Raw genomic sequence first — 25925 nt, 5'->3', positions numbered from 1 at the left:
GAATTCTGACAAAAACAAAACCACAAAATGACAATAATCTGACCACCTGTACCTGCAGGGTTTGTGGTTGAATTTGTTCTGTTCTTCTGTGATGTAAGTCGGGGTGCCTTCTTCATTTCTGTGTTCAGGAGCATTAAGCTTCATGACCCACTCCTGCCTTCCATCATTAGTAAAACCTTCCCACAGTAATAACAGTATGATCCAGAGACAGATCACACATAGTTCAAATGTTTTGCATGTAACCATTTGAGAGCAGCAAGTAAGAATATAAATTTGTTTAGGAGTTAAACCCTAAGAGAAAGAATTTTAAAGAGAAGGGAAGGTTTATGGAAGCTGCATATGAGGAGTGCACATATCCAATTTTTTTATTTACAACCAATAACTAATAAATCACCAATAACTGATTTTGTTCTCAGATTTAATTTTTTTTATTATTATTTGTTTATTTTTAAATTTTTTTGCGTTCACATCTATACAGCAGATCATCTGAATTTTCTGCTAAGTACTAATTTTAACGTCTCAATTTTAACAACAGATTTACACTGCCCTCTGCTGAAAGTTTAATACACATCCACAGCCTACTGAATAAAGTTTTATTATCAACCTAAACACTTTAACTACCTGGTTTGAAGAAATAGCTGCATCTGTAGTTAGTTATTAAAAAGGAGGAGCCTTTAGGAGAAAAAAAGACCTTTACACCCACACACTTTCATTTTCATGCGAACGTTTCACAGTGAGTCATCTTGTGTGCTGTGTTGAGGCTGAACTGTGCAGTGAAATGTAAAAAAGACCACGTCGCATTTTTTTTTTTTTTTTGTGCTTCAGTTTCTACATGAATCTCATAAATTTAAAATTCAGATCTCTGATTATTCTAAAAATGACTTTATAAAATAACCGTATCCAAAGCATTTTTAAAATTACTTTCCAATATAATCATTCAATCATCTATTAGTTTTAAACGCAGTAGGCTATTCGTCCATCAACAAATAGTTAACCTTGCTTGGAAAACATGATTAGTTGCTCCACACGAGGAAGGAAACCGAAAGCATTAAATTAGTTAAAAGCTTTCGCTTTCGCTTCCAAGAGCTCACTTAATTTTAGTTGCGACTTCTGCATTTAAGTTTGAGGAGAGAGCTTTAGTCCTACAGTTTATCTAACCCTTTCAGACTAAATTAGTCTAATATTTCGCGCTCAGGATCATATTAGAAGCTTGAGCATCATTAGAATAAAATATTTCTGATTTTCTGTTTACAAGGTGGAATAAAAGGGCTCGGGCTGTTTGACGTGTGTGACATGTGAAAGCACAGTTTTGTTCCTGTAACTCGCAGAATGTGTTGAAGATGGATGAAACCAAGCTGCACCTGAAAGAGTGGCTAATTGCTCAGATAGAGAGTGGGACATATGAGGGATTGTGTTGGGAGGATGAGGACAAGACCATGTTCAGGATCCCGTGGAAGCACGCAGCCAAGAAGGACTACAAGCAGACGGAGGATGCAGCCCTTTTCAAGGTTAACAATACGTTTCATTTTGTGACACCAGGCTAGTGAAATGTGTCAAAAATAAGCATATAGGCCTATGTAAAAATTAGATACAGTGTCAGGTGCCTAATTTAAGAATATATCAAGTAAAAAAGCCATACGAACGATTCAGTTTAAGTTACTTATTTAATGGAAATTCCGTTTAACTCTAAATTTAGTAAACATATAGGCAAAGAAATTGTTAAAAGTAGCTGGTGATGGAGTTATACTCCCAAAAAAAAAAGAAAAAAAGAAAAAAAATGTACATATATATATATATATATATATATATATATATATATATATATATATATATATATATATATATATATATATAAAGAAATATTTAAATATGTTTTGTTAATTTTAAACATACATTTAAGCAATAGTTATCCCCTGCCAGAAACCCAAGAAAAAGAGTTAAGAGCCCATTGTGTAAATTAATTTTTTTCCAAGTTTTCTCAAGGTACTTAATTGAGTTTTTGATTTTACACTTCTTGTGGTAGTTTATTCAGTTGGAAACTCACTTTTTATACACTAAAAAACAGACTAAAACACTGATTTTGATGTATTTATATAAAAAGCTTACAGCTACAGAGCATCATGTGCATGTAAAAGGTCTATAAAAAACCAAAAACAAACAACAGCATCAACAAAAACATTTAAAACATGCAAATCTATTGAAGCAGACTCAAATTAATTCATGACACTATAAAGATATGTTAGCTCTTTTGTTCACATGCCCTAAATGCCTATGAAATGACAAGCACAATGTAATTTATCTCATCGTTTTATATATTTCCTGTCAGAATAGGTTAAGGAAGCAGCTCCCCACCCTTAAAAGTCCAGTCTGAGTGGACTTTTCAGATTGAGATACCTCGTTAGGCCCTTTCCATCATTCTGCATTTGCTCTGCTAAAGAGCGAAATTCAGGAAAAAACACTGGTTGCAAAATTAGTATAAACCGACTAAAGTACAGGATGAGTCATTTACTTTTTAAAACACATGTTTTGTAATTACTTCGAAGGAAATATGCGGCCAAAGTAAAGACATTGTGTACATGATGTTTTAATGTCAGTGGGCACAAAACAAACAAGCAAGTAGATTAAAAAAAAAAAAAAAATCATGCTGTGATAGATGAAAATATCTGTTCTGAAAAAGTGATTTCCTGGGAATGAGAAATTGCAAAATACCACAAACATGTGTGTTGTTATTCATATGCTGGCATTAAGGTGATGCACAGTCCAAACTAAACTTTAAACATTTGACCATCAAATTAGATTTCATGAAACTTTAATTTCCAAGTTCAAGTCTGTCATATGATGAGTGCCAGCAATACCTTTCATGTGTTATTTTCCCATGTTGTTATTTGACTATTAATATTACCACTTTTTTAAATAGATTTTTAATAAACACATCATATTTTACTGTTTGTATTCAGGCCTGGGCTGTGTACAAGGGCAAGTACAAGGAGGGCAGGGATAAAGCTGATCCCACCATGTGGAAGACCCGCCTCCGCTGTGCACTTAACAAGAGCACGGACTTCCAGGAGGTTCCTGAACGCAACCAGCTGGACATAACTGAACCATACAAAGTCTACCGAATTCACCAGGAAAATGGGCCCACCAGGCCAGCAGGTTCTCCTAATAACTTTTTTTTATATCTTTCCTCTAGAGTATCCTTCTAACTTGATAGCTTATTATTAGTTATTTGTATTTAGCTTTTACCTTTTTTTCCCAGCCCTCACAGAGTCTGCAAAGTCAAAGTATCACATGGTCAACCCGGCAAAAAAATCTCCAAGTCACCCCATTTCCTCAGACCAACAGGTGAGAGAAACCTCACAGCCGTTAAGAGAAAAGATGATTAAATAGAGCACTGGGGACTGTTTCAGAATGGCTGATATACTGTTCTCACAACAGGCACAGTTTTCCTAAAGAGGGAAAGTTTCACACATCATATCTTTCTTTTTTGGGTTAATAAAATCCTCAAACTCAACATAACTTTATTCATCTGCATGGACCATCATCTTCACTATAAGCTCTAGTATCCCCACAAGTGATGAACATGATAAACACAAAGCAAACAACAGCTCAAAGGAAGCCACGCCACATAATAAATCAATTAAAAACCAATTAAAAACACTGTGATTATACATCATTGATAGATGCACAGAGAAAGATAAGTAAACCAAGTCCTAGACAGACTCAGGTGTTGATGAGTTCTGTAATGAGAACATTTGTCAATGAGCTCTCTAAGTATGACCTAAAGGTAAATAAATTTACTGTTTATGTAGAGAATGTGTAGAATGTGAGGCTATGCTGTGTCTTGCTTATCTCTTATCTTATTTAGGAGGTCAAGTTAAAAGTGAGCCAAACTAAATTGTTATGTCAGAAGTAATAACTCACTGAAATTTTGAAAAGCTAGTTTAGCTATAAAATCAAGACAAATTCACTAGATATATACCTAACTTTGGCTTTTGTTGTTGCAGCTTGATTGTCAAAAGGAAGAATTTGAAGCAAACAAAGAAGAAAACCCGCTGACTGGTAGGGCTGCACACACATCCTGGTCAGGCACTAGAGAGGGATTATTTACAATACCAATCATAGCTGTCAGTAAGCTTTCCTCTTCAGCTATGTATTGACAAACATTATCAAAAAAGCAAAGTATGAGTGATAATTTGATAAATATATCTCAATACGTCATGCATGCAGGCAACAGATTGTCATGGCAAAACATCTGGATTTCATTTAAATAAACAAAATAGGACTCAAATTATAATTTTCTTTGTAAGTGTTAAGGCTGCTTTTGTGTCCCTTTATGTGATGTGATACTTTTAAAATGATCCTTATATCCATGTTTTTGGCTTGTCTAGAAATACTAAACACTACTCCAGTGAATGTCTCAGCAACTATTAGACATCATCATCATCATCTGAAGTCATTTTGCATTTGTTTGTGAGAAAATACAACTAATTATTATTTAGGACTTCCACTGATGCTTTAAAGTTTTATTTCTCATCTGGGTGACAGATGTTCTGGGATTTACAATGAATTTGGTCAAAAAGACTCCTTTTAAAAAAAATCTTATTAGATAAACTGGTCCATATAAATTGGTGGTACTTTAATATAGAGATTTAGGAACTATTTTAATAGCTCATAGTTTCATTTTCATTTTTACTCAGTTTGTTTTGGAATAGCTTCTTCTGCTCTTATATGACATCTAGTGGTTTTCTAAGTTTACACATAAAAAAGGGTCAGAACCCTGTCCCACAAGAGATACAGAATATTGCACACGGATTATTTATTGAGAGCATGCAAACGTTTTGAGTGTCTGGACTGATACTGCTCTGCAGCATCTAAACATTTGAACTACTGATGAGCACAGCACCTCAGCTTGAAGGACTTTCATCTCATTCCTGTGCTTACAAAATTTAAGTTCATTGATGATGGTGGTTTCATTTTAGAGAAGCACAGATATATCAGTATATGTTAGTATGTATATCAGTATATGCTGTAGACTGCCCTTGTTCTGTGAATAAATAGGGAAACATGAACATATGGCAGTGATCACAATTTATTTGGTGTGTCCTTTTGTTTCACAGTTATTTTGAGCGAAATCTGATCTAATTATGACAGGCACAGTTTATTGACTTATTTATTTGGCCATGTAAGCACATAAAAGTTAATGAGCTGTTTTTTTTATGTAATGTGGAAGAAAGTATTGGATAATATTAAATAAAACCTTAGTGAATTGATGCAAATCATATAAACACAAAGTATTTTTATGTGTAAGTAGAAACAAATTGTATGGCCAGAGAAGAAAATTAACCTCAACATGAGATGCAGCAAAATGGACCAAATGATGATACCATACCAGGTCATTCAGGAATGCAGCGTTTTTGTCTCTCCAAAAATAGTAGTATACTAGTATATGCCTTGTTCTTGGAGTGAGCTTTGATCATGACATTTTTTCTCACCATGATTAATAGGCATGATGTAAACCTGTAGGATGTGACTCCTAATCTTACAGGTTCATGAACTTTATTTACTCCATATGGACAATGTAATACAAGAGTCTATTCTTTTTCTAAAGAAGAAACTATCACACATGAAATTAGTCTCTGATAATGACTAGTTTTTGATTTGTTTCTCTGCTTTAGAAGAACTGATGAGGGAACACACGTACTGTGAATTCAAAGGGAAAAAAAATCTAAGTAAGGTTTCTGCTCCGGTAACGTTTTTCAGCCCTACACTTAATATAACAGGTAAGAAAAGCAGCTAAATTGTGCAGACAAACATATATAAACATATCTGGTCTTTTAAATGTGTTACCTTGAACCTTTGTTGCATTCTCTGTATAGACTTTCGTTTGCAAGTGAAGCTGTTGTACCATGGCCAGATGGTGATGAAAGTGACCACCACAAGCCCAGATGGCTGCTTCATCCTACAAGGCCGCGTTCCTGTGGGGAATGAAAGGATCTATGGACCCTGCTCTACCCAGCAACTTTCCTTCCCGTCACCAGGCTCTGTATTTCTGCCATCCAGCATGGCCGAAGCAATGAATCGCCTTCTTTGTCACCTGGAAAGGGGTGTGCTATTATGGGTGGCACCTGATGGGGTGTTTATTAAGCGCTTCTGCCAGGGTAGGGTGTTCTGGAGCGGTCCCATGGCCCAACACACAGACCGGCCTAACAAACTGGAACGAGAAAAGACCTTTAAACTGCTTGATGCAACCATATTTTTCAATGGTAATACAGCACATGCGTACTTGCATACATTACTCTGTGAAAACAGGTGTTGTGTGTATATGATAAATATGAATATTTAATATCTGCGCAGCACTCCAGAGCAGTTTACAGGGGAAGGGACCAACACCTTCCTATGAGATTGAGCTCTGCTTTGGAGAAGAATATCCAGATCCCAGTGTGCCTAAAACCACAAAACTGATCATGGCACAGGTGGGTTGAATTTCCCCACTCATCTTGCATTTGTTTGAAATTGTGTAAAACATAAAATAGAATATTTGACACTTAAATTTTATATGATCAAAGTAAACCACTACTTTCTTTAAAACAGACATTGAAGGCATCACATTAATATTCCATTCTTAAATTGGTTAATTTTGATAGGCAGAAATCATAAAAACAGTACTATCTTTTGTACATTTGCATTAACTTAAAAAGACTCTTTCTCATACCAGCAATTGGGTATTTCAACTACAATATTCCACATACACTCATTTGAAACGCTTGCCAGTGAGAAGTTTACTCTGCTGTGCACAGTTCTCAAACCCTGTAAGCTTGGAGTTGCATCTCAGTAAGTTTGTGAAGGTTTTTATATGTTTTTATATGGCATGTTAAAAGTTCTTTTGCTTTCCACATTCAGAGCTGCAGATTATCAAATCTCCCCACGCAGCAGTAGTAATTTTAACCAGTAGAGGTCCTCATATGCTCACTAATTGTATGTTACTGTGTGTCCTTTTGGCCAGGTGGTTCCTTTGTTTGCAGTGGAGCTATTACAGAGGTTCAACTTGGGAGAAACTGAAGAGAAGCCTCAGATTCTAACTTCCAACACAGAAGAAAGAAAAATGTCGGAGGACTGAGAAATCTATCTTGCATCTGGACAGTCATGAACAATATAGAAGTGAAACTTTATTCCGTCCCTGTAATCACCATGAGTAACAGCAACAGTATTGTTGGCAAAGATGTGTGTATGATAAAAAATGTTTGTATGGTGAATGTATTTGCAGAGCATCTAGCACAAATCATAGTAATTTTCTTTTAATATGTTTGGCTAATATGGATTTTTCTGACTCCCAAGTCATTAGTTGCTATGACAGTAAATTGTTTAAACCAGGCTGCAGATATTTGTCTCCTTGCATTTGATGTTAATACATTATTCAGCATAAACTGAGTGATAGTTTGGTTTTCTGTTCCTAAAACACAGAGAAAAAAACTGACACCGGTAATTAAATCTATAAAGCTTTTTCCTCCTTTATTTCTAGCGAACATCATATAACAGATTCACAATTTTTAAAAATATACATTTTTGTAGCTGTAACATTTAAAAAGAAAATTCAACAGGTAAGTTTTTCTCCTTGAAAATAAAAAAAGAAACTAAAGTGAAAGAGAGTGCTGAATCAGATGATATACCCGTATCTGAGTGTAAAATACTTTCATCATTTTCCCTGCCTTCAAACATATACAGTACATAAAAAAATTAGATGGGAACAGAAGCATACAGTACACAGGGGTCAAGAGCATTCACAAAGCATCATGTTCCAACGTGTTATTAGCACCATTACTCTTCAGCCATACTGCACTTTTTTACTCTTTCCATCATTCATTTTTTAATGGAAAAACACCATGAGTGTCGAGGCGATGTAGCACAGACCTGTCTGTGTGGGTGGGATTGTCTGTTATGCAGTTTTCATTAGTGTTCTCCCTTTCTCAGAGATAATGTTAAGAACATATTGGAGGGCAATGCCTTGACAAACAACTTTTTGATCTGACTCCCAGTGATGAGAATAAAAAAGGCGAAGAGTTTCTCATACATTCACCTTGCCTGCCCAGGCCGACACAAACACATCGGCTCAGAAGCAAGAAAAAAAAAAACAAAAAAAAAAAAAAACAAAGAAAAGAAAAAAAAAAAAACAGAACTGCATCGCAAGATCGACAGAGATTGCATTAAATCTCATTTAGCATATTTACTGTATATAACATTTGTATTGTAATACATATATTGTCAATTGTTGTTCATATATATCTGCACATCTTCAATAGCGTTTACTTTCATAACACTGATTGAAAATACCCCTGCAGCAAATACTTTCATTAAGTAGGTGTGTGCGACAATCGTAAAAAAAAACAGTGAACATAGACAAGTGCTTGATTGTCTCACTAAATGTCTTCAGTGTGTCTGTAAGAAGTCATCCAAATATCATTGAACTGCTGCTCCTTTCAGGGTTGTGCTAAGGAAAGGAAAGGAAAGGAAAGAAAAGAAAAGGAAAGGAAAGGAGAGGAAAGGAAAGGAAAGTCAAGGAAATAAAAGGAAAGGAAAGATGGGAAAGATGCAGCAGTGGCAAAACCAGAGTGGACTAGACTGATCACCTGTGAACTGCATTTTCTATTGTTTTGCATTCCTTCCCTGCAACCCTGCCTTGAAGTCTCTCCATTGTTTGTCTTGGTGAGATGCAACAGAGACAAGGAGGGTGTGTATGTGCTTATGTGCATATGTAAGTATGCATGTGCAAGTTTCTACTGCCACTTCATTAGCTTGGAGCCATGAGGTAAATCCAAGAGGCTTTCATCAGTTCCAGCCGTGGGAAGGGTGTCTGGTGCAGACCAGCGCCGCTTACGCGGCTGCAGCCCCTTAACAGGAGGCTCCTCAGCCATCGTGTACAGAGGGGCTGGTACAGGAGGAGGCGGTTGATTAGGAAGCGGGGGAGGAGGAGGCGGAGGTGGCATCTCCTCCCTCTGCGAACTGCTGGTCTCTGCTGCAGACCTGGAGAGGAGTTGTGTGCGATGGGCTCTGGAGCTGGTACGCGTGTGTGTTCGGTGAGTTTGGCTGGGTGCAGGGGTGAGGGCCAGGCAGACGTCACCCTCTGTGAGCTGGCGGCAAGGCAGGCCATACAGCTGTGTGGTTCTCTGGGGAGAGCAAGAAGACCAACCCTGGTCCTTGACAAAAAATGGGTACTCCACCAAGACCTTCAGTAACTCCTAAAAAAAAAAAAAAAAAGAAAAAAAAAAATTAAATAAAAAATTATAGCACAAATTTGCCATCCCTTAGTTAAGAGGCCTGTCATTTACTATCACAACTTTGGCTTACATTAAGTTATAAAGCTTTTAACTGATAGAAAGCATTTTCACATGAGCTGGTCAAGGCAACCTCAGCTAAACTATGATTAACACTCTGTCAAGCAACAGGTTGTCATTGAATTGTGTAATGTAGATACATTTTATTCTAATCTAAGCAGAAACATGTACCACAGGAGAAATCTGACCTGAGTATTACGGTCTGTGAGGTGGACCTGCAGATGGCTGAAGCCCTGCGTACTGCTATGGGAAATTTGCAGCACAGTGCAGGTGCTGAGGTGAAACTCTGGGGATGTATCAGCACTCCTCAGGAAGTCCTCAGTCCGCAGCTCCTCCACCCGCTTTAACCGCCCGCTGGCCAACTCAATTAGAGACCCCTTGGTGAAGTGAGGTAGGAGTGCAGGAGGAGATGGGCGAAGGGCTGGGGTTGAGATGTGAAGATTGGAAGGAGATGATTCTGTCCCCCTGTCTCTGTCACGTCGCTTCTCACGCTCACTGTCCCTTTCTTGGTCTTTGTCATGTTTTATTTGTTTGTCTTTGTCTTTTCCTCGTTCCCTGTCTCTTTGTAGGACCTTATCTCTTTCTTGATCTCTGTCCCGGTCTCCTTGTGACCTGTCGTGGTTATTTGGCAGACCCACAGGTGAGTGTGGGGAGTTCCTCAGACTGTGCTGCCTTGGGCCTGGCTCCCTGTGCAGGTTGTATGGAGGTGTTCCTGAGGGGCTGTAGAGTGGGTAAGCATGAGCCTGAGGGCTGGTGTGTCCTACTGATCCCACGGAGTAGTAGATTTGGGCTTCAGCTGGTGTGGGCCCCAGATGGTCCAAAAGCCCCCCTCTGCCGGTCCTGGAGTCTGGTCCAAGGGGATGGGGACTGGTGGATAGTAAAGTGGAGCTGATTTTCCCATGCGGATGTCTGTCCTGCAATGAGGAATGTAGCTCAGAGCCCTCTTGTATTTGAGAGTCTGATAAAAATGCTCCTCCAGAGTGGACACAGGATGTTAGATCCTCCTGCTGTCTCCGGCCACCATTGGCATGAGAGCTCTGTGGACTGATGTCCAGCCTAGTTCTGCTGCTATCATTTCCATATTCTCCTGAGAGCAGAGGTCTGGAAGCTGAGGCAGTCCTGCTGCCTGGCCCATCCAAGCCATTGGGCCTCTTGTTCAAGTACCTGTGTCTAACCTCTAATATATTTGGGTCTTGTGGATACAAAGAGTGAGGGCTAAACAAGTATGAAGGGGAGAAAAAAGAAGGACTGTAGTCCCGTCGACCACTGTTGATACAGGACCAGATTTCTCTTGAACTGGCTGGAAAGGGAGTCTTAAAGGAGGAAGATGAGGAAGAAGATGGGGAGGGTGGCATTGACAGAGGACCTTCCCCTCTAAACCACCTAGAGTGGTGGGGCAGGGGTGAGGCAAGAGGATCGTCTCTCCAAGCTGGAGACCCTGAGCTCCTCCTATCGCTGACCTGCCCAGGGAAAAGAGGAAAAGAAGCAGAGGGCGAGTAACTGAGGGGCCATGGTATAGGCACGGGGAGACCTGGTGCTGAAGCAGGAAGAGGTGGAGGACTATGGAGGAGATGGGGATTTGGGTTACAGAGGACTCTGTCCCTGTCACTGACCTCCCTCCCTCCCTCCACTCTCCCTGTGCTGGGTCGGCTCCGAAGCGGAACAGGGGGTTTAAACTCATCCAGAAGAACCTGATGTTCTGCCGATCCTTGCCGAGACTCCCTCTTCTTGGGAGGGAGGCACTCTTTGCTGCGGTCAGGGCAGGGATTCATGGGTGGGCTCCAGCAGCAGTAGGGGCCCCCTGTGTGTGAGTGTGGGCTAGGTCACATGGGCCTCACGGGAGAATGAGGGGTGCAGACAGAAGGGAAGGCTGATACACGGCATCACTGTCAGATCACTGTTGATACTTTTGTACTGAAGCGCCACTCACCTACAGAAGCATAAGACAAGGTAGGAAAAGGGAGGGACAGAAGTAGGAGAGATTAAGTGTGAAAACAGTCTGTTAAGTCCAGACATCAGTTGTAGTTAAGACTTAACTGTCAGTCTGGTCAGACATACAGACAAACATTTGGCTATATCAGACAGATGGAGGGAGTTAAAAGAAGTTAGAAGCTCTTTTGCTTCCTGATAGATTTTGCTAATTAGTCATTACCTATGTGCAGTGCGGTGGGACTGAAACTACCCAACTTACTTGTTTCATTCAAAAACACTACTCCTACATACAAGCTAAAAATACATGTTGCAGCCAATGAAGTTCAGAGGCAGTACAGTATGTGTATGTGCACACACACACATGGATCCCCTCGCAGCAGGAGAGTTTTCATCTCTGACTCTCGGGGGATGATTGGAATATGTAGATATGCTTTTTTGTACCACTTTCATGAACCACCCCCGCGACACCCTCGGGTGTTCTCTGTATTCAATATAAGCTTACTACCAACACCCCCTCACCTCTTTTTTTTCAGATGCACACATGGACAACAGACAAACAAGAACTCCCCCAAGCAGCTACACACTACCCCAGTAATAGGCAAAGCTGGTCACCACCCACCCAAAAGCTGACAGAAACACTGTTGATATTACCACCAGTTGTTGTAGATGCAAGAAATGTGTCTTTGCATATTAATTAGATGTCACAGCAGGGGTGTGGGGGAAATATGTGTGACTGTTGTTGTGTGTGTAGACATCTATGCCATCTTTGTCTGTGAAAATGTGCCATTTGTTTTGTTTTTCTTTTTGAGAAATATGTGAATGTGTTTAATTGTTTAGGTCTTTGTGTGCTTGTGTTTGTGTTTGAGCCCTCAAATGTGTCAGAGATTTTGCTGCCGTGTTTCATTCAGTGAGATGTGCGGGGGAGCTCTACTAATTCTTCTCCAAATGCTTTAAATGAGCTCGTTTGAAATGACTGGTTGCAGCACCGCAAGTCCAGCTGTTCCACAATCACTTATCCAGCTGCTGCTGCACCACAACACCGAGCAGACACTCAGCCCCACACTCGCCCACAAGTCTGTCAACTGCCAACCAACTCCCTGCCGTCTCACCATCCGCCACACTGTCACCATAGCAACTGGATCCACACACACACACACACACACACACACACACACACACACACACACACACACACACACACACACACACACATACATGCGCATGTACATCCAACTGGTTAGAGAGGTTAGATGAGGATACTTTAAGAAGAGGTGGGCACACTGTTGCTCACCAAGTGACTTGGTCCAAAAACAGAATAAGTGTTAAAGTGGACCAAGCTGTTTGTGCTTCTGAGTGGCAAACTGAAAATGAGTGGTGAGAAGAGGAGGAGTTCTTGTCCCAAACACTGACAGGACGGATATAATACAGTAGAATGACGAAAATGACATGATGTACAATTATTCAGTCAAAGAAAATATTGTGAATATGAGGTCCTGCATGTCTACTGCACAGTGCATCCAGCAAACCTTTTCTCCTTTCTAACTTTTATGTTTTAGGCCCATTTTAAAACAAATGACAGATTTTTCTCTTTAGACTGACAAAGCAAAAATGCTTATTGAAATATGTTTGTTCATGTAGGAATAAATAAAGAAGGAGTAAATATAAGATAAAAATTCTGGTCTTGTATTATCGGGCTTTGTTATATCCTGTCGGTGTCTTTGAAACCCTCCTATAACTTGACTGGAGCATATCTGTGTTAACTTTGACATACAAGACACCCACCTGTCTATAAATGATCTCATCAATGAAACTGCATGTTAGAATAAAAGCTAAGCAAAGGCATGTATCTGAGAAGGTATGATTTTCTGTAGCATTTAAGTGATTAAAAACACATTAGCATCCACCATCCAAGAATAATTCAGTTTGAAATCATTATAAATTTCTTATCAAATCTTATCAAACAGCAAAACTAACATCACTAGAGAAGTCAGCCTTTCCCGAAGCACGTGGGGTATTTCTTAAAAGCCAGTTGAATAACCACAAGAAGAAGAAGAAAATGCTCTGATCTAATGACATGAAGATCAATCTATGTTGACACAGTTCCCAAATGCTGTGTGAAAAGAGCAGGTGCTGAGCATCATTGATCTGACATTTTTAACACCATTATTATTAAAAATACCAGCCCTACATACAAACATGATGATGGCAGCATTTTTCTACTGGGATGTTTTTCTGCAATGAAAGGTGGAAAACTAGCCAGGATGGGAAAGACAAATGCCGAAAATTACATAGCAGTTTATTAATCTCAAGGAAAAACATTCTAACCTGAGTTTTCCGAATCTCAGGTATGGGTGACAGTTTAAATTTCAGCAAGACAACAATACCAAGAAACACAGGAGTAGCTTCGAGCTTTGAATCTAAATATTTTTCTGTTATTCTGTCATTCATTTATTTTAAATTCCTGCTTTATTTCATTAAGCGTCTTGAAGGGTTGAAGCCTATTTCAGCTGCTGGTAGGCAAGAAGCAGGTTAAACCCATGTAAATGTGACCTTTAAAAAGTAAAGGTCTAAATTTAAGGATGTAATGAAGTGATTATTACAAATTAAGTTGTCATCTTAAATAACATTTAAAAGAAAATTCTTAAAAACAATTATTTTCTTTTAATCCGAAATAGTTTGCTTAGGATGATCATGCACTGTATAGTTTTAATCACTGCTACACAAACACTTACACTTCATTCATAATGACAAAACCTTGCTTTGAGCCAAATTGCAAGTTTTATAGTGTTTCTTCAGCATTATCGTCTGTTTATTTTTGAACAGATATCTGGTGGTTTAATGACATTTTCATCCTCTTTATAAAATGTTAATTGTTTAGACAGACAAACATCACCCAAGACGGCAGCTGGCAAGACAGTGCTGATCATAATGCTACAATAAGATCAAGAATATAGTCGTGTTGATCTAGAACAACATATAGAAGTACATTAAATTCACTGAGGTTTACCCAGGTAAAGGTCAGTTTACAATGGTCTGTGACCCTCAGGCCACCCTTCTGACCCTGCCCTTGCCTACACAGAAACCAGCACAGAGACTACAACCACTTATGCGAAAGATAAAGACGAATTAACCAAAAATGCTTGGTTTTCGATGGTAGAGGGAAGCCAGAGAGAATCCCACCCCGACATGGGGAAAACATGCAAACTCCACAGAAAAAGGCCCACTGTTGAGATTTAAACTGGGGAACCTATTTCTGTCATTTCTTTCCATCACATTATTCTAAAAAACGCACTGTAAGTGATATTTTTCAAGTTTCAGAATGACATAAAAAGACCCTTAAATACAGCTAACAAAGCTAGAGCTATTAAAATGATACACAGGATATGTTATATTTTAAAATTAAATATTTATATTCTCTGAAAAAAAAAGACTAGAAACACAAAACAAATTTCCGTGATAATATTCCAACATTCTAAGTGAGAAAGTTATTGGACGATTTGCTCTACCACCTGAGCCACTGGAAATAAAAAAGACCAGTGTGAATATGCCAAGAAAGTACAACAAAACAAAGAAAACAATTGTGAATGTGAAGGAGTTTGAAGAGAAATGCCTCCTTACTGAATACTCCAACACTGTGCAGACATGGAAGCAGAGCTTGGAGTTTAGCTGGCGCTGTGGTTGTTGTATTGTAAAAATTTAAAAATATTTACACAGATGCATCACAGGCATCATGTTATATATTCCTTCCCCCCCCCCCCCCCCCCCCCCCCCCCCCCCCCCAAAAAAAAAAAAAAACTCAAATGGTACGACCTATTTGGAAATGGTATTAAATTGATAAATATTTATTTTCTTATTTATTTTAATTTATCTCTTAAAAGAAAAAATAATGTTTTAGAAAACAGTATTTGGCTTTTATATTTAGTTTTGTCACTATTAAAATGCAAAGTGCTTTTTTCTTAGATTTGAAATAACTCCTCTCCATCTGCTCTACATCATCCCGCCTTTTCTCTTCATGTCTTTCTCAGGAGAGATATCAAACAAACACTACCACTCTAAAGTTTGGACAGACTTTCCCATTAGATTTAATGGAAAAGTGTGTCCAAACTTTTGACTGGTACTGTACTTCATTACTCATGATTGCAAACCTCAGATGAGCACAGCTACAGAAAAACAGTGACTAGTTTAGCATATTTTTCCATCAATTACACTTAAAATAATAAACCTACAGTGCTAAACACAACAGTCATCTAAATAGCCGCTCTTATCCAAAAGAGAGTGTAAGCACACAGTCAGATTGATGGAGTTGTAACTGTTTTGATGTGATGCGAGACTGACCTTAGTGCAGCCTGAGGAGACATCCCAGAGTTGGCAGTCATTCATTTTCTAGTCCTCCCAGAGAGTCAACCTACTCCACAGCTCCTTACTGTGCTAGAGTGCTCCTGCACTGTACAACACCCACAGATATTAGCAGCCTCCAGCTACATTTTGCCTCTCTGAACGCATGAAATAAAACCAGCAAGCCCACCAAACCGAAGGAAAAAACTGAGAGCCCGCTATCCGTCTCTGTGTCTGTTGTGCATGTGAGCATGTGTGTGTCAAGAGAGAGTGTGTGTATGCTTTTGTGTGCAAAGGGCTGAGGAAATGAGTAATATCTAGCAGTGAGAAACATGTCTGCTATGCAGAGCCACACAGGCAGACCAGTTGCTGCTGCCGCCCACTTGCTTTAATCACTGTGAGGGATACAGACATGCATACGTACACACACTCATATATATGAAGACAAATGTCCACACAGTCAAGAATAGCCAGAATATACAGATCACATATTCTGACTGGGTCCTGTCTTTGTACTGTCTATTTTCAAACAAGATGCTTCCTCTTAAAACATCTAGCATGAAAAATAATCAAATCATCAATCTTGGTCCCTGATAAACATTTTTCAGAAAACATGTGGACTCATAAAAGACAGGGAGTGATAGAGGGGAGGCAGAGAAACAGTTGATGAGAGACAGGGAGGGACGTGGTAGGAGGCTCATCCTACACACACTCTCAGACTTAGGCTTTTGCTGCTGCCTCTGACTCAAAACTAAACCTCACATCCATCAAGAACACATACACACAAATACATGCACACACACACACACACACACACACACACACACACACACACACACACACACACACACACACACACACTACTTGTGCTCTCTTTGTTTATCTGCAGTTTCATCTGAATTTGTGTCCTTTGTTCTCATCAAAGCACTTTGTGACAAACCTGCTTGTTAAAATAGCTTTTATGAATACATTTGATTTGACTTTACATGAGCACAAAAATGTTTTTTTTTGTGCACAAACACACAGAAACACAGGCTCATACAGGCTCATACACAAACAAGAGCACTGCAGGGGAGCTCTGACTGATATGCCTCAGTGATTCAGTCAGTAAGAGTGGAGTGTGTCGGTATGGCTGGTTTGGCTTATTAGAACTGTATTGGCGAGAGCGGTTTTAGTGTTCATTCACAGTGAGAAATCAAGAGACTTATCAGTACAGAAACAAGCCCAGGGTTGAAAGGGGTTGAAAGCAATGTTCTTTCATCACTGTAACAGCAATTCATCTTTCCTTTCAAAGAGAGAGAGAGAGAGAGAGAGAAAGAGAAAAAGCAGACTTGTACAATCCAGCAGCAAATTATAAGTTAACCTCGTCTAATTCCTTAACCTCGGTGAAATGGAAAGCTAATCAGGCTTGAAAGTGTTAGTACAAAATTCAGCTGGAAGGCCGCAATGAGACATTTTTAAAAAGAGGTGACAAGAACATCTCCTCTGACATTTAGGTGAATGCTACTTTTTTTTATTTCAAAGTGAAGGCTGAAAAAAGATGATGCACACAGAGGTTGTGTGGGCACAAGTGCTGTCTGCACCAGCAGATGTTTTGTGTGGGTAAATTACAAGTGTCACCTTGAATCGCAAAAACAGTTACTCAAATTCAGAAATTTAGAACATCCTGGATTAAGACAGAAAACTATAAATTTATGTGGAAATTAAACAATATTCTGACTGCTATATAAACTAATAGAGAACGTAAATGTTAAGACTATGAAGAATTCTAAAACATACTTTGATATTGACAAAAATCTCAGTTCTTAATTGCACACTTGCAATTTCATATTGATTAAAAGTACTATTAAATTAACACGCTAAAAATTTTAAATAGCCAATGAGCCAAATGGGGCAGAGTTAAATAAAATTGAGAATACCTGGTTTACTAACAAGAAACTGTGAACCTGTGTAGCTGTCACAATGGGTTTCTTCAACAGAAATGCTTAAATTATTTCATTGCGGAATTGCTCATTAGATGAGAGAGTTACCTTGGCAATTTAAATTAAGCTGTCTGATACATAATTGTACAGGATAACCCACAAGTTTAATAATTACACCTTGTCCTTTTACTTAAGCCTTAGAAGAAGGTCGTTAGTCTGATATACAATGAGGATGAGAAAATGCATAAAATTAATTCAATGTAAAGATATTGAGTTTTTTTTTTCTCTAAAGACCAATAACACCTTTGCCCTACAATAAGGATGCAATTAAAATATTGTAGATATAATATTCCTAAATCATACATGAACCATAACACCACTCAGACTTTGATATGAATTTACACATAACAGTCCAGTCATAGTGAGAGAGAAGGAAACAAAGCTAGGTTAATCGCTAGCTGTTTACTGCAATGTAGAAATGACTGTTGTGTTTTAATTGTGCACGCCACTCTTGGATGTTTGATATATCCAACGCATGCAGACAAACATCAATACGAGCAAACACACACAACAGAATGACACCATGCCGTCAGTCATTTATAGCACCACCGAGTCATTTGATGTATTTTCTTCTTTCATTTCTCCTGTTTCTGCCTGTCTTTCTCTCCAGGGTTGCATTATACAATCTTACCATCTCTCACACACACTCAAACACACACATATATACAAACGGGGTCAAACTTCGACAAGGAAGGTCATACGAGTCAGACGGCACTCAACAAATCATGGCAGAGGAAGCATAAAGAAGAAAAGGCCTCCACAGGCGATACTTTGGAGAACATTTAACTGCTGCTCTTTGTGATCCTTAATCAGAATAAAATGTCCAATGGATTTTTTTTTCTCTCTTCCCCCTTCAGATGTGTAGCCTTGTATTGGATGTCCGATCACGTTTCAGGCTGAGTGGGAGATCTATGATGGACGTCTGATACAGCAAAAATTTGTTGCTGAATGTAACAAATCTGAACAGACAGAGGAGTAGAGGAGAGGCTGAAGGGCTGAGGAATAGATAGATAGATAGATAGATAGATAGATAGATAGATAGATAGATAGATAGATAGATAGATAGATAGATAGATAGATAGATAGATAGATAGATAGATAGATAGATAGAGTGATGTAGTAATGGAGGAAGGTGTTGTGTGGAGGATGGGAGTACTATGGTGGCGGCTTACTCTACAAGGAGCCAGGCTAAGCTAATAAAAGGACAGGGTGATATGGGCGATGGCTTATTGGGCAAAAGGCCAGGTCAGCCTTCATGGCCCTGACCCATTGTTCAGCAGGATGAGCCAGCAGCCCTGCCCATGACAGGCTCAACTACAATGATGAGCTTATGGCTCAGGAGTTACTATTAACACGCCCCCATGACACACACATATTGCATGCACACACTTACAAAAGCAAAAAAGCTATGCTGATATTAACAAGTGATAAATATTTGCAATAATTAATTGAGAATAAGATCAACAGTGCATGAGTTCCACAAAATAAGGAGAACATGCCATTCTCTAAACTAAAACAGACTGTGTTGAACACTTTGAGAGCAGAACTGAGAGAAGAGACTCCAGCAGTGTGAGTGATTCAGACTTCAGTGTGAGGCCTGTAATGTATTGCTGGGTTAATCCCTGTGAATCCTAACTGGTACGGCCTAAGGCTGGCTTAGTATAGTTCTGGGAGGAAATCCCCCTGTGTAGTGGTACAGGCCATTAGCCCCTAGGGTATAAATAGGGCAGCTATGGCTCCTTAAGCTGGCTTTTACGCAATATCAGTTAAAAATATGACTTGACTAATTACATGCAGGTCAGCCAGTCAGCAGCAGCAAAAATTCCTCCACCTCGTTCTCCTTTTCCTGTGACTATAGCAGACTGTTGCAGTGTTGCTCTTTCACAATTTTTTTTCCTTACTTTTGCATTTACATGTATTCTACATACACGTGTGCAGACACGAGCCAGTGTGGAGCATGTTCAACATTTTACAAGTATTTTTATATCTGACATTTTCATGGGCGGGTGTTATGTTTTTGTCATTCATTGACATTTAAGTGTTTTCTGATAGGAGTTTCGTTTTTACATTTTCCATTGTCTCAGTCTGATAATTCACCTTCTATGCAGCATCTGTATGTATATGCAGTCTTTTAATTCAAACCACAAAGAGCTGACTTTGGTTTCAGTTTTCAGGCGATGTTTGTTTCGCAAAGGTGTAAAACACACTAAATAAACTTCAAATATGTCACTGTAGATTTGGTGACAACAGCTTATGCAACAGCAGTGATGTCACACACTGATGCACAGTCATGCTTTTCTATTTTCATTCTTGCAGCTTACTTCTTTCTTTCTTATATTTGCTTTTCAACTTTTCACATGAATTCCCTCTCTGTGCTGGCAAAACTTCTTGTCTCTGGTTTGTGAAAACCCAGAGCAATATTTTCATACTATGAGCTCACTAGCTCACAAGTGGGAAGGAAACAGCAAGAAAGGGGTAAAAACAGCCCGAAAGAGAAAGGGGCATGTCTGCAAGTGTGAGATTTAAGAGAGACGGTCAGAATCATTCAAAAGATTTGTTCTTATTGGTGCTGTCCCCCGGTGAATGCCAGTCAAAGTTGGTTTCTGCTGGTTTTCGAGTTCAGCAGCAAACTGTCAGCAAGCTAGAAAAAACCATGAAATCTCCAAGGATGGTTTAAGAGGCATTCACTTTCAGAAAGACTGTCTAGACTGGCTTCCCTGATACTGTCTGGAGTACCTTTGTCTCTTCTGGTATTCAAGGCAACATTGCTTTATACTGCCATTATTACTGTTGCTCTACAACCCCTCCCACACCAAATCTGCCACCCAGTCACACACAGTCACAGTTATTTACTCAGCACATTGCTTGTGCTGCTCTTTATGAAGGGTGCAGCATTACATATGGAAATACAATTAAGTGAGATTAATAGTTGTTTTGTAAATTAAAATAAGGAGAGACCCAGCTCCACTTCTAAGAGAACCTTTATTACACATTTCCTCGTCTCTGCTAATAATTACAAAAAGGGGACAAATTAACTAATGTTGAGTGATTTTAATGCTGCACAAGACAATAAATAAAAGAATAATGTGACTAGCAAAGCATTGCAAGGGTAGATAACGGTAATATGCATCCAATACAGGACAGTCTTTCACAGCACTATTGATGCAATAGGCTACAGGATGTCTCAGATGTTACACTTTCTGTACTGTGACACCAAAACCAATACTGTGCAATCTGTTACGTTTGTGCACATAACGCCTGCCTTAAAGAGGGAGCAGACTTAGTTGCATGGGCTCCAGCAAGGAGAAAGGCAGGCCTTGCTGAATAACTGTGGGTGTAAGTGGTGGGTGGCTGGGTTTAAAGGTTGCTGACCCCTATTGTAGATGAAGTGTGGAGGAGGAGGAGAACATACTGCTCGATCATACACAAAGGTTAGCAAGCCAAGGCCAAGGAAAATGATCTGTGTGAGCACAAAGAGCAAAGAATATCCACAGATAACTGACATTTTGGATTCTAATGCTAGCACATGTACATTCAGAAACATACACAGATCTTCACTTCACACATAAAGCAAGTGGATTTAAATGTGCCTTGCACCCTCCTCTCATGGGACACCTTGAACGACAGGTATGTCTGTCACCTTAAAGTAGTCTGGCACTGTGTCAGCTGTGTTCAAACACTTGCTTCTGTTTGGGATTATTCATCACACTCCTAGCTCTTCTGTTAAGCTTCCCAAGCCAATGCTCAAACCATTTAAACTGAGAGAGTGCTGATTTGGGAACAGTGACCACACAGGCTTCTCTGACTGATTACAGAATAACATAAACACAGGACAAATTCATCACAAGCAATGTTTAAAAAGAAATTTGCACAACACTGTTTAGTTTTTTACAGATGTTGATAAAATATGCCAGACCTCTTTTTAATATACAAATAGTAAAACCCTGACTCAGCAAGAGAAAAGGGGGTAGTTCACATTAAAAACCAGAAACTATGATAAAGTAAGATAATTTATCAACAAAAGACTAATAAAAAAATTATTACAACCTAAAAACACAAGACAAGAGAAAACCCAAGTCCAACACAAACATATAAAAATACATTTATAAGAATAAAATCTTGATAACAACAACGACGGAATGCTTTAAGTTCTTCATGTATTTTAGTCACATGGTTTGGGTTTATGTGTTCCTTTGGAGAAAAGGGGCACTGCAAACCACCATAAAGTTGTTCAGAAAGATCACTTTTAGACTACAAAGAAATATTTTTCTCCTGATGAGAAAGGTTCTGCTATGATGACCATGCCCCCATCAGAGGATGAGAAATCACTCTTATGACGACTATATAAAATATTGCAAATTACATGATTTACCATTGCAGTCATCAGATCTTAATCCAATTAAGCCAACCAGTCTGCCAACCTTTTCTTAATTAATTCTCAATTAAATGAAAGGGAGAACCAGTTTATAAGAGGGCCTCACAGTCTTTAGAAATATATCTTCACACAAAGAACAGGTGTGTCCCTCCCATTCTGTTGTGTGAGAAGATGACATGCAAGGCGGGCCAAAACATGTAAGCCTATGTTTGCCAAATAGGTGTGACTAGGAGCAATGATGAATGTGATTATCCCTTCACTGCTTTTTAATGAGGAAGGGAACAAACTGGTTAAGAAAATAAACACCCGTAAAGGGTTAAGCAGGTCCAAAAACTTGCAAAACTACTGCTCCTACAAATGAGTTTCACTTACTGAAAGACTGGAGTCTCCATTTGACACACAGAACTGAAAATCACAAAAACATGAGCAACACACGCATAGATTTGTGTAATCATGCAAATCCGTATCTCAGCGTAAATGTAAGGTTCACTTTCCAAGTTTTCCCTCTCTTTGTCTTTCACTTTCAGTCTCCCCACCCCACCCACTCATGGTCTCCTTCTCTGTCTTTCCCTCTCACTCATCTGGGTAGCTGTTTGAGAGCATACACTCAGCGTGGGTGAGAGTGCTAGAGTAGAGTATATGACTGCTAACACAAGGTGCAGGGTGTGTGTGTGTGAGTGTGTGTGTGTGTGTGTGCGTGCCTGTCTGCCTGTCTGCATGGTGCTGTAGGTGGAGAAGCACAGCAGGGCGTGAAGGAGTGCTGTGATAATGACAGGCCATGCATTATATAACATGCTATTGCATAAGGAGAAGATTATTTTAGGTCCAGATATTGAGGATGTATAAGTAATTTTTTTCCTTTTTTCACGTGGGTGAACAGCACCTCTAAGTGCACGGATGTGTGTTTGTGTAGAAATGTTCTGAAATGTGCTCGTTTATGTGGTTTCTTTCGAGGAGTGTGTAGGTGTAAGTAAACTAAAGTGTATTATGTGTTTGTAAGAAGGGGGCATGAATGTTTTCAGATTTCTTTCATAGCTATCTGCATATCAAAACAAGTATGTGGGAATGTTGGCACTTTTGTGTACAGTGTGCACAAGGGTGTCTTTACTGCAAGCTCCCACTCATTATCGCTTTTAGACTTCAGAGAGATCCACTTGAAAAAGAGTTGATTCTCCTTGGCAGGTGAAACTGAGTAACTTTCAATTTTGATGATTATCAAGCCCAGGCTCCTCTTCGCATGATCCTCTACAGACTGCACAAGTTTTCTTAGAGTCTGTCTGTCACAAGGGTATGGTCCTGCAGGATGTGTTGTGTGGAGTCACAGAAGTAAGGCGGCAAAGATACAGTCTCTGTGTGCTACTGGCTCGCTCCATGCATGAGTGTGTCCCTGTAAAAATAGACCTCTTAAAGGGCCAGCAGCCACTCAACCTTCTCCCACAAGAGGCCTGTTCTCCTCCTCAGGGTGACACAAGAAACAGTGGATGTATTTTTCATTTAAATTTTAAAAGATATGTTTTGCTTCCATTTCCAAAATGATATTGACCCCTCCATACTAACTCACTTGTGCTTTAAGTCATTAAGTCATTTCAGGGCAGCGTATTTAAGACTATACATAAAGGCCTATGCATACACATGAGAAAGTTATAGTGAAACACAAAATGAAAGCAGCTGAAATGGGCTTTGAAGCAACCAGGCTCCAACTAGAGCACTACACAGTTCTCCTGGTGCACCAGGGAATCCTTGTTTCAACATGCAAGAGACAGATTCAACATTTAAAGCCAAAATTGCTTGTCACAGATGAAATGCGCTCTGACATTGTGGGCTCAAAACAGGAATTTTAGAGGCTCAGTCTCACACAGACATAAGACTTCCTGTACACTCCAGCAGATCATCCTTATAATTGAAATAAGTGAATTATGTCAGCAGGGACAAATGGTGGATGTCTCGGTTGGAAGACGTCTATAGCTGAGAACAGTTTGAACTCGTTAAACGCTCCTATATGCAGCATATGGGTTATCACTGCAGCAGAAGGCCGTGCCTGCTGTAGCAGAAATAGATGTACAGAAATCATAATTGTGCTAATTGGTGTAGTGTATCTCCATCGAGAATTGAGGGATTTATAAGGCATCAATAGCAGAGCTACAAACACAGGTTTGCTCTTGGTACAGAATAATTCAGAAACAGATCAATTTAAGTTACAAAGCATAGAAACAATTAAAGGGGACAATTCGAAGTTAGTCCTCTAAATGTTTTCTCGTGTATTTTGAACATTGGTGAATCAAGAAGTTAGATTAAAGATGGACCTCATGCTGGCATGTCCCCGCTCGATAGCATGAGATCTTTCTGGGACTTGCCCCTAACATCTGCACATCTGATTTTCCCTCCTCCTTCCCTATTCTAACTCAGTCCAAACATTTCCCCAGCTTGGCTAATGCCACCCTCTCCAATCACATACTCATCCTTCCCAATTTGAGCGGGCTCCTTGTGGGCCCCTGGCTATCTCTGGACCAGGGCTATTTAAGCCCACTGCTCTAATTCTGAAAGCCCTGATCTGCCGTCAGGCTGAGTGATAAACCTCCACCTCTCCTTCTGTCTGTCTTCCTCACACACTCGTTCTCTCCCAATCAGTTACACTCTTCCTCTGGTTCACACACTCACTTACTGTTATTGTCAACCATGCACACAAACACCCACACACATACTGACTTACATGTGTCTGTGCAAACACCCATTTACTCACACAAACAATTTAAAGATTATTTTTCTAGTCTTAAGGATCCCAGTTTACTCCTAAAATGCCTCCAAAACCAATCTTTTCACAGCATTCTGATCACACACTCTGTTAATACTGCCTTTAAGAGTTGCCAACACACCTGTGCTCTCTCTCTCTCTCTCTCACACACACACACACACACACACACACACACACACACACACACACACACACACACACACACACACACACACACACACAAACACACACACACACACTCGCTCTCTCTCACACACACAAACTCAGAGGATGAAGCGGTGTGGTCACATACCTCGCCGGGTGCCTTAGCATAGCAGGTATCTGAGAGTTTACTCATTGGATCAGGCGGCCGCAGGCACATAGAAATATCCAGTTTTGAGACTGCGAGTCTCTTCCTCCTCTCTACTGCTCAGCCTTCCCTCCCTTCATCCTATTCCTGCCTCTCCTCCTTCTCACTCTCTAAACGCCTCTTTGCTCTCTCTCTCTCTCTTTGTATCTCCCTCTGAGCGCGCTCTGTTTCTCTCCCCAGCTTGCCTGATCTCTCCAACCCCCCTTCCTCCCTCCTTTCCTACCTACTGCAACACACCTTCTATCTCACTCTAACAACTTCAATCTACACTCATCCCTCTTAGTATGTCCCTATGACACACAGGGACATTTGATAACTTTTTTCTTTCCCCTGCCTAATATGCTCTCTGTCTCTCCCTTCCTCGCTGGGAGTGTATAATTAGACAGAGCTCAGTGGTAATACAGTCAGGCTCATTGTGGGAGCCTTAGCATTGCTGCTCATGTTTGGCTGACAGCCCAGTGGCTTCACTCATTAACCTCCCTGGAGCTGCAGAATAGACCAACCCACAGCCTGTGCTATTTGCTGCAACACCTCAGCCTCTTTACCAGTCAGCCAATCACAGTCCTCACGGATGATGGAAAAGGTGTGCTTGCCGGTACAGCTCTGTAGGTGAGGGAGCTAAACATAATCACTGAGCATTGATACAGTGCAGTAGTTGATGTGTAATACCAGCTGGTCAAATCTGACACACTGAGGGTTTTTTTTTACAGTCATAACAAGTCAGTTCTCTTTTTAGTTTAATCACTTGTTCATGATCTGCATGCCATAGAATCACGTGCTTTTCTTTCAGGCATGAAACCACAAAAGGCCACACACACACACATCTTTTGCAAAATCACTGCGAGGTATGGGAATGTCCTGTGCAATGTAG

The 25925-nt window shown here is 39.8% G+C and overlaps 2 protein-coding genes across 4 annotated transcripts; one reads left to right on the top strand and one right to left on the bottom strand.

The window, feature by feature from the left end:
• The first annotated feature begins 1048 nt into the window (after window positions 1-1048).
• irf10 (interferon regulatory factor 10) lies at window positions 1049-8318 on the top strand. 2 transcript variants are annotated; one of them, XM_042004833.1, is made up of 8 exons: window positions 1049-1508; window positions 2958-3153; window positions 3257-3342; window positions 4005-4059; window positions 5679-5780; window positions 5877-6263; window positions 6355-6473; window positions 7004-8318. In XM_042004833.1, exons 1-8 carry the CDS (start codon window positions 1341-1343, stop codon window positions 7115-7117), a joined length of 1227 nt encoding a protein of 408 aa, XP_041860767.1. In that variant the 5' UTR covers window positions 1049-1340; the 3' UTR covers window positions 7118-8318. The 2 variants fall into 2 exon arrangements, with proteins under 2 accessions (XP_041860767.1, XP_041860766.1); XM_042004832.1 differs by having other exon boundaries at window positions 1050-1508; window positions 5676-5780.
• zmp:0000000926 (ataxin-1-like) lies at window positions 7493-25138 on the bottom strand. 2 transcript variants are annotated; one of them, XM_042004830.1, is made up of 3 exons: window positions 24998-25138; window positions 9518-11259; window positions 7493-9233 (listed from the first exon to the last, which is right to left on the bottom strand). In XM_042004830.1, exons 2-3 carry the CDS (start codon window positions 11099-11101, stop codon window positions 8772-8774), a joined length of 2046 nt encoding a protein of 681 aa, XP_041860764.1. In that variant the 5' UTR covers window positions 11102-11259; window positions 24998-25138; the 3' UTR covers window positions 7493-8771. The 2 variants fall into 2 exon arrangements, with proteins under 2 accessions (XP_041860764.1, XP_041860765.1); XM_042004831.1 differs by lacking the exon at window positions 24998-25138 and adding an exon at window positions 15597-15884.
• Between the last annotated feature and the right edge of the window lie 787 nt (window positions 25139-25925).

Source organism: Melanotaenia boesemani, chromosome 13 (assembly GCF_017639745.1).
Source record: "Melanotaenia boesemani isolate fMelBoe1 chromosome 13, fMelBoe1.pri, whole genome shotgun sequence".
In the NCBI taxonomy this organism is placed as follows: domain Eukaryota; kingdom Metazoa; phylum Chordata; class Actinopteri; order Atheriniformes; family Melanotaeniidae; genus Melanotaenia; species Melanotaenia boesemani.
This window is presented reverse-complemented; position numbering and strand designations above follow the sequence as displayed.